We start from the raw sequence: 13,323 nt of genomic DNA, 5'->3' as shown, positions 1-13,323 counted from the left end.
TCGGTTTGCACCTGTTTGCCTCAAAGGCACGTAAAAAATGGGAGAAACTGACGTCCGCACGCTGACGAGGACGTCTTATTGGCACAGTGACGTCAGTCGCGTGGAGCTGTGCTATTGTGACGTCCTCATTGACGTGGAGAGCTAGGAAGAGAACTTTCCGTCTGATGCTGGCGCAAGGATGAATTCATAAGGTGAGGAATCCACAGGTAGCTATTTTATCCACCAGAAAAAGCGTTACCGAAGGTAAGTAACTTGTTCTTTTGCACTGTCCACTTAAAAAATAGCTTTTTGCCATATTAACCTAAACTGTGTGTACTACTGGTTTGAATCAGTTCTATATGCGAAGTACCTTGCATTTTATGTACTTACCTCAAATCCTGAATCTTGTGGTTCTAAAATAAATTAAGAAAATATATTTTTCTATATAAAAACTATTGGCCTGGAGTCAAGTCTTTGAGTGTGTTTTCCTCATTTATAGCCTGTGTGTGTACAACAAATGCTTAACACTACCCTCTCATAAGCCTACTGCTCGACCACACTACCACAAAATAGAGCATTAGTATTGTCTACTTTTGCCACTATCAACCTCTAAGGGGAACCGTTGGACTCTGTGCACATTATCTCTCACTTTGAGATAGTATATACAGAGCCAACTTCCTACAACATCTGACTCGGTTATCGTCTGGGTAACTTTTTTGAGGGAATTATGATGGAATTTTATTGGCTCTGTGCATATTACTAGTAGTTAAATAGGAAAGTTAAGTTTCCTCCAGTGACCACGAGGGCCATGAAAGCTCAACCTTGCCTATTATTATATATCAAAGTAGTTTTCTTTTTAGGGTTTATGAATCAATCTGTTGGAGGAAGATTCTATGAACTCAAGACAATGCTTAGACGTGTATTGACGTTAGATGTATTTTTGTATGACTTTGTACATTGGTTGTATTGGATACAATATATACCAATACTTACTGTTATGTTGCTGGATTAGCAAAAGATCTGCAGTATGCACTCTACTGTGGTAGAGGGCTATTTTCCCATTACATTTATGCTCCAGTATGTCAAAATGTGTGTACTTTTAGAATAGTAACCCATTTTTATGTTCTATAGATGGAATATAACACGTTAATTTTTTTTTATAAATAAGCTGTGTATATTGATAGTTTTCTTAACTCTTGATATTTGTTTTGCCGCAGTGGATATCATCAAACAAACTTGAAACAGTGCTGTCAATGAACCTCGAAGGACAGGGTCGCACAGCTTAGTTATTCAGTGTACCTTTGCCCCACCAGTGTTTCCCGAAAGATTCTGCCCAAATTATGGGCATAATGGAAAGGGAAACTACTAGTCTGATCTGGGAATCCAGCTGGTTGTGAATGGGAGAGCACTTCTTTAGGAGTTCTTGAATAACCACTGTCCCTTTTATTTATTCTTTTGTTTTATTAACTCAGAGCAGCTTTGTTACTTAGTTTCAAGTCATTTGAGTTAATGTTTATGCATCTTTTGCATTGAATGTATGGATGCATTTGGAAGTTTGAGTTTTAAATGCAACTTTTCTTTTATTCAAGACCCTTATGGAGCGACGAATTAGACCATGGATTAATAAAAAGATCATAGAATACATTGGTGAAGAAGAAGCTACACTAGTTGATTTTGTGTGTTCAAAGGTAAGTGTATTAAAACATTAATACTGGTTGGGCTTCTTTGATTGTGTTCTAGATAACTTAGGAAAGTAAACTAAAGATTATTTATGGGTTTCTTTGAAGAATCTGGCACCGGGTTGTGAATGAGGTGCTCTTGTCTGGAAATTAAAATGCTATGGCACTGTCTGACTCGAGGGCATATTCTCAGTTTTCTAATCCTAATTTTGTTCTTTAGAGCTGCCTTTTGCCCTTTTCTCCCACTTTTGTGACATGTGGCATTTGGTAACATGGTCTTTCTATTTTTGTACATAAAAAGTTGTTTCTTTTTCAGGTAATGGCTCATAGTACACCTCAGAGTATATTGGATGATGTTGCTATGGTAAGTTTTATTTATTTTTATTTTTTTCCTAACCTTGCCAGATATATTGTTTGTGGAAGTTTTCATTGCAATCCCAGTACGTTCCCCCTAATCTAACATTTGTTTTAGCTGTGCAGCAATTGACATCTCAAAATGAAGTAGTGAATTTAATCCGTTTAAGATTAAGTTTCAAACTTGTACAGTATACTTTAAAGTCCGTAATTCATGTCTGAAAGTCTTAAATCTAGTCACTTTTGTTTTAACTTAATTCACAGCCACTTTTGCTTTATAACCCATTTGCTTTAACTGTACATCACAAATTTGCAGTTTACTTTCTAGCCCGGCAGTGTTTAGGCTTTTCAGTGGTTACAGGGGCACATTTTAAAGTAGCACTATATGTGAGGGAGCTGGTTTTGAGGATGATCGGGTCTTGGAAGTTGAGCGAACCGTAGTCCTTTCAGTATTGGGATGATATGATTAAGTCTGCAGGCCTTTGGGATGTGCTGCAGCATTTTTAATGATTTATTTGGGGTCAGTGTGAACTTGGGACAATTTCTGTTTGCATTGAGTTATGAGAGAACTACAGCTTGGATTGGTAGTTTTCTTTGAAGGAGAGTTTTGTGAATTCACAAGATTTTGCATTGCTTGTCAGTTAGTCTATCTCCCGCAAATTACCCACTATTTTGTTTTGCCGACAGAGGCAGAATTGCGTCTTGTGCAGTTTTAGGTAGGCACTGGACATGAAGTTCTGAATGAAACAATTTTAATCCGATTTTTTGTCATGAGCAGTGGACTTTTAGGCAGTTACATATTCTCTATACAGGTAGGTCTCTAGTAGGCCTGGGAGGAACTCGTAGAGTTTCACTCTGCTCAATTGCATTGAGTTGCATTAAAAACTCAGATTCTGCTAGCTGGTGGAGTTCTGGCACCTCACTCTTTTTAGCGCTGGGAGCTTGGGCTGTGCTATGAACTCTGCGTGAACAGCACTTTTTTCTTTCTGCCTCAAGTAGATTTTCTATTTGTGGCAGCTTTCTCAACACGAATGGTCATGACCTTTATTGTTGGCGGTGCAATTCTCATTCGCAAACTGCATTGGCGAGCCTTGCGCAAGAAAAGGCTCTGCCATGCGGCGGTTGGCAGAACTTTGCTGAAACTGCGTGCTCCCAAGCGGAACGCAGAGTGGGCAAAACACTACAAATTACGTCGGCAGAGCGGAATTTTTCATCCACCCCCAGTTTTAGGCTGCTTTTTTGGGTACAGTTCCAAGGGATTTCAGGTAGAGGTTTGAATTGAGAACTGGTTAGCACTTTCAGGCAATCTGCATTAGACTGTGATTGTAGGAAAATAGTATCTTTCTGACCTTGTTACCACCACTTTTTGCCTGGTGTCCGTGTCTTTAGACTGTAGTGCACTGGGGTCTTGCTACTCAGGACCCCAGTGTCTGTGCTCACCTCTAAATTTGATTGCTGGTAAATGTTAACACTGCACAGCTGGCATTCTAGTGCACTCATGCAAGTCCCTAGTATATGGTACATGGAAACCCAGGATATTGGTACACCAGGGGTCTCCCATGAACTGCAGCATGTATTATAGGAGCCCATGGAAATTGTTTGCAGTCCTGCCATTGCAGCCTGTGTGGAATGGTGCATACACCATTAACCTCAGATATATGGTTTGCCTTATATCATAGTCACTCCACTTAGACACCAAGACACCCCTCTGGTACTGCCTTCAGTCCAAGGGCAGGGTTGCATGTATGGTACCCCTACAAACCCCAGACTCCATTCCCTAAGCTTTGTAAGTGCTGGGAAGCCATCTTAAAGTATGTATGAGTGGTCCAACTACATAATGGCTTCGCTGAACCAAGGCATGGTTGGTATTAAACATGATGCTATTGTGCAACTACACTGATGCTAGTGGCATGATCCCACTTACCTTTTGGGGGCTTGGGGGGGGGGGTCCTTAAAGGACCCCCAGTTCTGCCAGCCAACACAGCTGCTGGCTCCAGACACTGTTCTACCCTCTTGCTGATGAACCTCACTCAAGCATGGCAAGGCAGAACAAAGGGTTTCCTGCAAGGAAATCTGTTCTTTTGAAATAAGTCTGTTCGATGGCATCTGTCGCTGTAGATACACATGGTATGCATTAGCTCGCCATCTGGTGTTGGGTCGGAGTGTTACAAGTTGTTTTTCTTCGAAGAAGTGTTTTCGAGTCACTGGACCGAGTGGCTCCTTCTGTGCTCATTGCGCATGGGCGTCGACTCCATCTTCGATTGTTTTCTTTCCGCCATCGGGTTCGGACGTGTTCCTGTCGCTCCGAGTTTCGGAACGGAAAGATAGCTGAAAACTGAAGATTTTCGACGGTATCGTTGCGATCCGGTTCGAGATAAACACATACAACGCATTGAACATCGAAGCGCTTCGGTGTCCTTCGGGGTAGATTTCGGCACACCGTCGGGGCCTAGTCGGCCCGACCGCGTGGAGAACAACGCCGATGGAACGGACCCCGTTTCGATTCTGCCCTGAATGCCACAACAAATATCCTTATACGGACCAACACTCGGTCTGTAACCTGTGCCTGTCACCCGAGCACAGCGAAGAATCCTGTGAGGCCTGTCGGGCGTTCCGGTCCCGAAAAACTCTGCGCGACCGTCGAGCGAGAAGACTGCAGATGGCGTCCACGCCAAAAGAGCATCGACAGTTCGAGACAGAAGAGGAACAGGAGGAATCCTTTTCCATCCAGGATTCAGACTCCGACGAACTCGACCATCCAAAAACAGTGAGTAAGACGTCGAGATCAGAAATTAAAAAAGGCAAAAAGGCCCAGGGGACGCCACTGCCAACCGGCCATGGCTCAACCCAAATTCACGGTGACCAACAATCGGCACCGAAAAAGGCCCATTCAGTGTCGAGATCGTCCGACTCCGGTCGAGACACCGGCACGCAGCCTCCTCGGGACCGAGAGAGTGCTAAAGAGAAGCATCGACACCGAGAGTTCGGTGTCGACACGGATCGACGCCGAGACAGTGGCGCCGAAGATTTTTCGGCACATAAGAAGAGGAAGGTTACCTCGGAGCCGAAAAAACAAACAACAGGGTTTTCGGAGCCGAAAAAAGCACCAACAGACCCAGTTTCAGGCTCCTATACTGAAGAACTTTCTATGTCTTCACAAATGAAAAGACACAGATTCGAACAGGAACTGCAATCCACTGAAGTGGATCACACGCAGAAGCGTATCTTTATTCAGCAGGGGACAGGGAAGATCAGTACCCTTCCACCTGTCAAAAGAAAGAGAACACTTCAGTTTGTAGCACGAGAGGCTCCTCAGCAACAAACAGCAAAGACGGTAACACCTCCTCCCTCGCCTCCACCTGTAACTCCGGCTTCACCAACTTACACCCCGTCTCATTCGCCAGCTCACACCGCCATGAGCCACGATGACCAAGATCAAGACGCGTGGGACTTGTACGATGCACCAGTGTCTGATAACAGCCCAGACACATACCCAACTAGGCCATCACCACCTGAGGACAGCACAGCCTATTCACAAGTGGTGGCTAGAGCAGCTCAGTTCCATAATGTGGAACTACACTCTGAACAAGTAGAGGATGACTTTTTATTTAACACCCTCTCCTCCACCCACAGCTCCTACCAGAGCCTGCCTATGCTCCCAGGCATGCTTCGCCATGCAAAGGAGATCTTCAAAGAGCCAGTCAAAAGCAGGGCAGTAACGCCTAGAGTGGACAAAAAATATAAGGCGCCTCCTACGGACCCTGTATTCATCACCTCTCAGCTGCCACCAGATTCTGTGGTGGTAGGGGCTGCCAGAAAACGGGCAAATTCACACACTTCTGGGGATGCACCTCCCCCAGATAAAGAAAGCAGAAAGTTTGATGCAGCCGGGAAGAGGGTCGCTGTCCAGGCAGCAAACCAGTGGCGCATCGCAAACTCACAAGCGCTGCTAGCGCGATACGACAGAGCCCACTGGGATGAGATGCAGCATCTCATTGAACATCTCCCAAAAGATCTACAAAAAAGAGCAAAACAGGTTGTTGAAGAAGGTCAAAACATTTCCAACAATCAAATACGCTCCTCTATGGATGCAGCAGACACAGCCGCAAGGACCATTAATACGTCGGTTACCATCCGTAGGCACGCATGGCTCAGAACGTCTGGATTCAAGCCGGAAATTCAGCAGGCAGTACTTAACATGCCAGTAAACGAAAAAATGCTGTTCGGTCCGGAGGTCGACACAGCCATAGAAAAGCTCAAAAAGGACACTGACACTGCCAAGGCCATGGGCGCACTCTACTCCCCGCAGAGCAGAGGATCTTATACCACCTTCCGCAAAACACCTTTTAGAGGAGGGTTTCGGGGTCAGGCCACACAAGCCAGTACCTCACAGTCCGCACCGTCCACCTACCAGGGACAGTACAGGGGAGGCTTTCGGGGCCAGTATAGAGGAGGGCAATTCCCTAGGAATACAGGAAGATTTCAAAGCCCCAAAACCACTACCAACAAGCAGTGACTCACACGTCACTCACCCCCCCCACACACCACCAGTGGGGGGAAGGATAGGTCAATATTACGAAGCATGGGAGGAAATAACTACAGACACATGGGTCCTAGCAATTATCCAACATGGTTATTGCATAGAATTCCTGCAATTCCCTCCAGACATACCACCAAAATCACAAAATTTATCAAAACACCATTCACAGCTTCTAGAGATAGAAGTTCAAGCATTACTGCAAAAAAATGCAATAGAATTAGTACCAAGCACACAAATAAACACAGGAGTATATTCACTGTACTTCTTGATACCAAAAAAGGACAAAACACTGAGACCAATTCTGGACCTCAGAGTAGTAAACACATTCATCAAATCAGACCACTTTCACATGGTCACACTACAAGAAGTGTTACCATTGCTCAAAAAACACAACTACATGACAACCCTAGACCTCAAAGACGCATATTTCCATATACCAATACATCAATCACACAGAAAATATCTAAGGTTTGTATTCAAAGGAATACATTACCAATTCAAAGTATTGCCTTTCGGTTTAACAACCGCTCCAAGGGTATTCACAAAATGCCTAGCAGTAGTCGCTGCACACATCAGAAGGCAGCAAATACATGTATTCCCGTATCTAGACGACTGGCTAATCAAAACCAGTTCGCTCACACAATGCTCAAACCACGCAAATCAGGTTATACAAACCCTCTACAAACTAGGGTTCACCGTCAACTTTGCAAAATCCAACATTCAGCCAAGCAAAGTACAGCAATATCTAGGGGCCATAATAGACACGACAAAAGGAGTAGCAACGCCAACTCCACAAAGAATTCACAATTTCAACAGTCATTCAACACATGTCTCCAAATCAAACAATACAAGCAAGAACAATACTACAGCTCCTAGGCATGATGTCCTCATGCATAGCCATTGTCCCAAACGCAAGACTGCACATGAGGCCCTTACAACAATGTCTAGCCTCACAGTGGTCTCAAGCACAGGGTCACCTTCTAGATCTGGTGTTAATAGACCGCCAAACTTACCTCTCGCTTCTATGGTGGAACAGTATAAATTTAAACAAAGGGCGGCCTTTCCAAGACCCAGTGCCACAGTACGTAATAACAGATGCTTCCATGACAGGGTGGGGAGCACATCTCAATCAACACACCATAAGAGGACAATGGAACATACATCAAACAAAACTGCATATAAATCATCTAGAATTATTAGCAGTTTTCCAAGCACTAAAAGCTTTCCAACCAATCATAACCCACAAATACATCCTTGTCAAAACAGACATGACAACGATGTATTATCTAAACAAACAAGGAGGAACACATTCAACACAGTTAAGCTTATTAGCTCAAAACATATGGAAGTGGGCAATCCACCATCAAATTCGCCTCATAGCACAGTTTATTCCGGGGATCCAGAATCAACTGGCAGACAATCTCTCTCGAGATCACCAACAAGTCCACGAATGGGAAATCCACCCACAAATTCTGAACACCTACTTCACACTCTGGGGAACACCTCAGATAGACTTATTTGCAACAAAAGAGAACGCAAAATGCCAAAACTTCGCGTCCAGATACCCACACAAGCAATCCCAAGGCAATGCCCTATGGATGAACTGGTCAGGAATATTTGCTTACGCTTTCCCTCCTCTCCCTCTCCTCCCTTATCTAGTGAACAAACTGAGTCAAAACAAACTCAAACTCATTTTAATAGCACCAACGTGGGCAAGACAACCCTGGTACACAACACTGCTAGATCTTTCTGTAGTACCCCACATCAAACTGCCGAACAAACCAGATCTGTTAACGCAACACAACCAACAGATCAGACACCCAGATCCAGCATCGCTGAATCTAGCAATCTGGCTCCTGAAATCCTAGAATTCGGACACTTACAACTTAGCCAAGAGTGTATGGAGGTCATAAAGCAGGCCAGAAGGCCATCCACTAGACACTGCTACGCAAGTAAGTGGAAAAGATTTGTTTGTTACTGCCATCATAATCAGATACAACCACTAAACGCAACTCCAAAACATATAATAAATTACTTGCTCCATTTACAAAAAGCAAGGCTAGCCTTCTCTTCTATTAAAATACACCTTGCAGCAATATCTGCATACCTGCAGACTACCTATTCAACTTCCTTGTATAGGATACCAGTCATCAAAGCATTCATAGAAGGTCTTAAAAGAATTATACCACCAAGAACACCACCTGTTCCTTCATGGAACCTAAACGTGGTCCTAACAAGACTCATGGGCCCACCTTTCGAACCCATGCACTCTTGCGGAATACAATTCCTAACCTGGAAAGTTGCCTTTCTCATCGCCATTACATCTCTGAGAAGAGTAAGTGAAATTCAAGCGTTCACAACACAGGAACCTTTTATACAAATACATAAAAATAAGGTCGTCCTACGACCTAATCCAAAATTTTTACCAAAAGTTATTTCACCGTTCCATCTAAATCAAACGGTAGAACTACCAGTTTTTTTCCCACAGCCAGATTCTGTGGCTGAAAGAGCACTACATACATTAGATGTCAAAAGAGCATTAATGTACTACATTGACAGAACAAAGAACATCAGAAAGACTAAACAGCTATTTATTGCATTCCAAAAACCTCATGCAGGTAACCCAATATCAAAACAAGGTATAGCCAGATGGATTGTTAAATGCATCCAAATCTGCTACCTTAAAGCAAAAAGACAACTGCCCATTACTCCCAGGGCACATTCAACCAGGAAAAAAGGTGCTTCAATGGCCTTTTTAGGAAACATCCCAATGCATGAAATATGTAAGGCAGCCACATGGTCTACGCCTCACACATTCACCAAACACTACTGTATAGATGTGCTATCCGCACAACAAGCCGCAGTAGGTCAAGCTGTATTAAGAACTCTATTTCAGACAACTTCTACTCCTACAGGCTAATCCACCGCTTATGGGGAAATAACTGCTTACTAGTCTATGCATACCATGTGTATCTACAGCGACAGATGCCATCGAACTGAAAATGTCACTTACCCAGTGTACATCTGTTCGTGGCATCAGTCGCTGAGATTCACATGGGCCCACCCACCTCCCCGGAAGCCTGTAGCAGTTCAGAAGTTACATTCAATTTTGTACATTTGTATATATATTATTTAAACCTTTAATAGGTACATACTTACACACTTCATTGCGCGGGCACTATTACTATAGTACAACTCCTACCTCACCCTCTGCGGGGAAAACAATCGAAGATGGAGTCGACGCCCATGCGCAATGAGCACAGAAGGAGGAGCCACTCGGTCCAGTGACTCGAAAACACTTCTTCGAAGAAAAACAACTTGTAACACTCCGACCCAACACCAGATGGCGAGCTAATGCATACCATGTGAATCTCAGCGACTGATGCCACGAACAGATGTACACTGGGTAAGTGACATTTTCATTTTGGGTGGGGAGGCCTCCGAGTGCCACTGACTACTTTGAAATGCACATTTGGTGCCCTCCTTCCATAATCCCGTTTGCACCAGTTCAGGAACGCCAGTTCCCTCTGGCACAAAACTGCACAAAGGACAGGGGAGTAACCATCCCCCTGGCCAGCTCTTCCCCTAGGGTGGTGCACAGAGCGCTGCCAGGTGGCTGGTTGATTCTGCCATCTTGGAAAGAAGGTGGTCTGAGTCCTCTGGGAGCATCTGACTGATTAGGCCAGATGACGTCCCTGGCCCCCTCTGATAGGTGGGTCACTACAGAGATTGTCCAACCCCATTTTAGGGTTACTTAAGGGCTCCCCCGAGGGTGGGTTCTCAGATTCGTCGAGCAGGACTCTTCAAGGAACTCTCTGCAAGATATCATCTGCTCCTGGCCCCCAGAACCGCTGCTGGTCTGCTCTTGGAACTGAAACAAGACTATACAGTTGGGAGGGCTCCCACTTCAACATTGTTTCGCCTGCAAGATTTCTGCAACATCCATGGCTGTGCATCCTCCAGGGTCACAAGGACTCTGCCTGCATCCAAGAAGCAAGAAGGAATCTCCCTTGGAGTGAAGGAGTCACTCCCTTGCATCCTCAGGCACCTCAAGACAACCATGACTGGCTGGTGGATCCTGCTGTCCCACAGACAGCATAAAGGCTCCGCTTGAGGTGGTTCTGTGGTCCTCTCCAGGTCTGCCTTGTCCTCTGACCAGCTTGGAGACTGTGGGCCCTTGCTGCAGCCACTGAAACTGAACCTCTGTGCACCACGACTTTTGCTCTTGCCAAGGCTTGTTGGCTCTTGCTCCAAGAAGCTCTTTGAGCTCCTGGAAGCACCAGCTTCCAGCACTCTTAATTGTCTGGATTCATCTTCCACTCTGCAGCTCCTGCAACTTGGAACTCCTGTTTGTTGTGCTGTTGAAGACTCCCTGTGACTGCCGCCAGTGGGTCACTTGTGGGGGCTCCTCAGACTCCAGCTGGCTTTCCTTCCTGTTGAAGGCCTGACCGGACTCCCCTCCAAGGGTCGAGTCATTAGGACCTTGCTGATTCTCCAAAACCTTCAATCTTCCTTGCATCAGCTATTTGCTTTTGCCAAGGCTTGTTGGTGTTCCTGCTGGCCACTGACACTCCTGCAGTCTGGCGACCGACGTGGGACAGCTTGTGGGCGACTCAGAGGATCTCCTGAAGCCCCCCTGAACTCTGCAGCTGGACTTCTTTCTTCACCATCCTCTAGGAACTTCATTGCCAAGAGGGTGGGTGTTGCCTACCTGCACCACCTGGACATATTTGAGTGGTCTTGACACTGTCCCATTCTTTTTCAGGTTCTTCTCGTCCAGAATCCATCTTTTGGTTCCACAGGCCTGGTCCGTGGGTCGCGACAGCAGCTGGACAACCAAGGCTTCCATGGACTCAGGGTTTCTGGTTCCACTTCACCTCTATGCCACTGGGCTCCCTGGTATAGATACACTGGTCTTCCAGGTATCCACAAGTGGGAGCACTCTCCAACCTTCTTTGTGCCAACTGATTTCCTCAGGGTCCACTGGAAGGGGTCCTGAATCAATACAAATCCAACTACGACAGTCCTGTGTTAGCTTATGGTACTCCTGGCTCGATATATCTGCACCCGGGTGTAAGGAAATGCCTCCTTGGCATGGTTACCCCCTGACTTTTTGCCTTTGCTGATGCTAAGTTATGATTTGAAAGTGTACTGAGGCCTGCTAACCAGGCCCCAGCACCAGTGTTCTTTCCCTAACCTGTACCTTTGTTTCCACAATTGACACACCCTGGCATCCAGGTAAGTCCCTTGTAACTGGTACCCCTGGTACCAAGGGCCCTGATGCCAGGGAAGGTCTCTATGGGCTGCAGCATGTCTTATGCCATCCTGGGGACCCCTCACTCAGCACAGACACACTGCTTGCCAGCTTGTGTGTGCTAGTGCGGATAAAACAACTAAGTCGACATGGCACTCCCCTCAGGGTGCCATGCCAACCTCACACTGCCTATGAAGTATAGATAAGTCACCCCTCTAGCAGGCCTTGCAGCCCTAAGGCAGGGTGCACTATACCATAGGTGAGGGCATAAGTGCATGAGCACTATGCCCCTACAGTGTCTAAGCAAAACCTTAGACATTGTAAGTGCAGGGTAGCCATAAGAGTATATGGTCTGGGAGTCTGTCATGCACGAACTCCACAGCACCATAATGGCTACACTGAAAACTGTGAATTTTGGTATCAAACTTCTCAGCACAATAAATGCACACTGATGCCAGTGTACATTTTATTGTAACATACACCCCAGAGGGCACCTTAGAGGTGCCCCCTGAAACCTTAACCAACTACCCGTGTAGGCTGACTGGTTTTAGCAGCCTGACACACACCAGACATGTTGCTGGCCACATGGGGAGAGTACCTTTGTCACTCTGTGGCTAGTAACAAAGCCTGTATTGGGTGGAGGTGCTTCTCACCTCCCCCTGCAGGAACTGTAACACCTGGCGGTGAGCCTCAAAGGCTCACCCCCTTTGTTACAGCACCCCAGGGCACTCCAGCTAGTGGAGTTGCCCACGGCCCCACTTTTGGCGGCAAGGCCGGAGGAGATAATGAGAAAAACAAGGAGTCGTCACTGGCCAGTCAGGACAGCCCCTAAGGTGTCCTGAGCTGAGGTGACTGACTTTTAGAAATCCTCCATCTTGCAGATGGAGGATTCCCCCCATAGGGATAGGAATGTGCCCCCCCTCCCCTCAGGGAGGAGGCACAAAGAGGGTGTAGCCACCCTCCGGGCTAGTAGCCATTGGCTTCTAGCCCCCAGACCTAAACACACCCCTAAAATCGGTATTTAGGGGCTCCCCAGAACCTAGGATCTCAGATTCCTGCAACCTAAGAAGAAGAGGACTGCTGAACTGAAAAACCTGCAGAGAAGACGGAGACACCAACTGCTTTGGCCCCAGCTCTACCGGCCTGTCTCCCCCCCCTTCTAAAGACACTGCTCTAGCAATGCGTTCCCAGGGTCCAGCAACCTCTGAAGCCTGAGGACTACCCTGCATCTAGAAGGACCAAGAACTCCCGAGGACAGCGGCTCTGTTCCCCAAAGACTGCAACTTTGCAACAAAGAAGCAACTTTGAAACAACACACGTTTCCCGCCGGAAGCGTGAGACTTTGCACCCGACGCCCCCGGCTCGACTTGTGGAGAACCAACACCACAGGGAGGACTCCCCGACGACTACGAGACCGTGAGTAGCCAGAGTTGACCCCCCTGACCCCCCACAGCGATGCCTGCAGAGAAAATCCTGACCGCGACTGCCTGCTTCAAAGACCCGACGCCTGGTAAAGA

At 46.3% G+C, this 13,323-nt stretch overlaps 1 protein-coding gene across 9 annotated transcripts in view; it reads left to right on the top strand.

The window, feature by feature from the left end:
- Positions 1-13,323, top strand: part of RBM25 (RNA binding motif protein 25) — a 443,084-nt gene that overhangs the window by 425,952 nt on the left and 3,809 nt on the right. For all 9 annotated transcript variants that reach the window (XM_069208940.1, XM_069208932.1, XM_069208935.1 and 6 more), the window contains 2 exons: positions 1,569-1,667; positions 1,975-2,022. In XM_069208940.1, the coding sequence (XP_069065041.1) occupies positions 1,569-1,667; positions 1,975-2,022 (147 nt within the window). The remainder of the gene's footprint in view (positions 1-1,568; positions 1,668-1,974; positions 2,023-13,323) is intronic.

Source organism: Pleurodeles waltl, chromosome 9, assembly GCF_031143425.1.
Source record: "Pleurodeles waltl isolate 20211129_DDA chromosome 9, aPleWal1.hap1.20221129, whole genome shotgun sequence".
Taxonomy (NCBI): domain Eukaryota; kingdom Metazoa; phylum Chordata; class Amphibia; order Caudata; family Salamandridae; genus Pleurodeles; species Pleurodeles waltl.
This window is presented reverse-complemented; position numbering and strand designations above follow the sequence as displayed.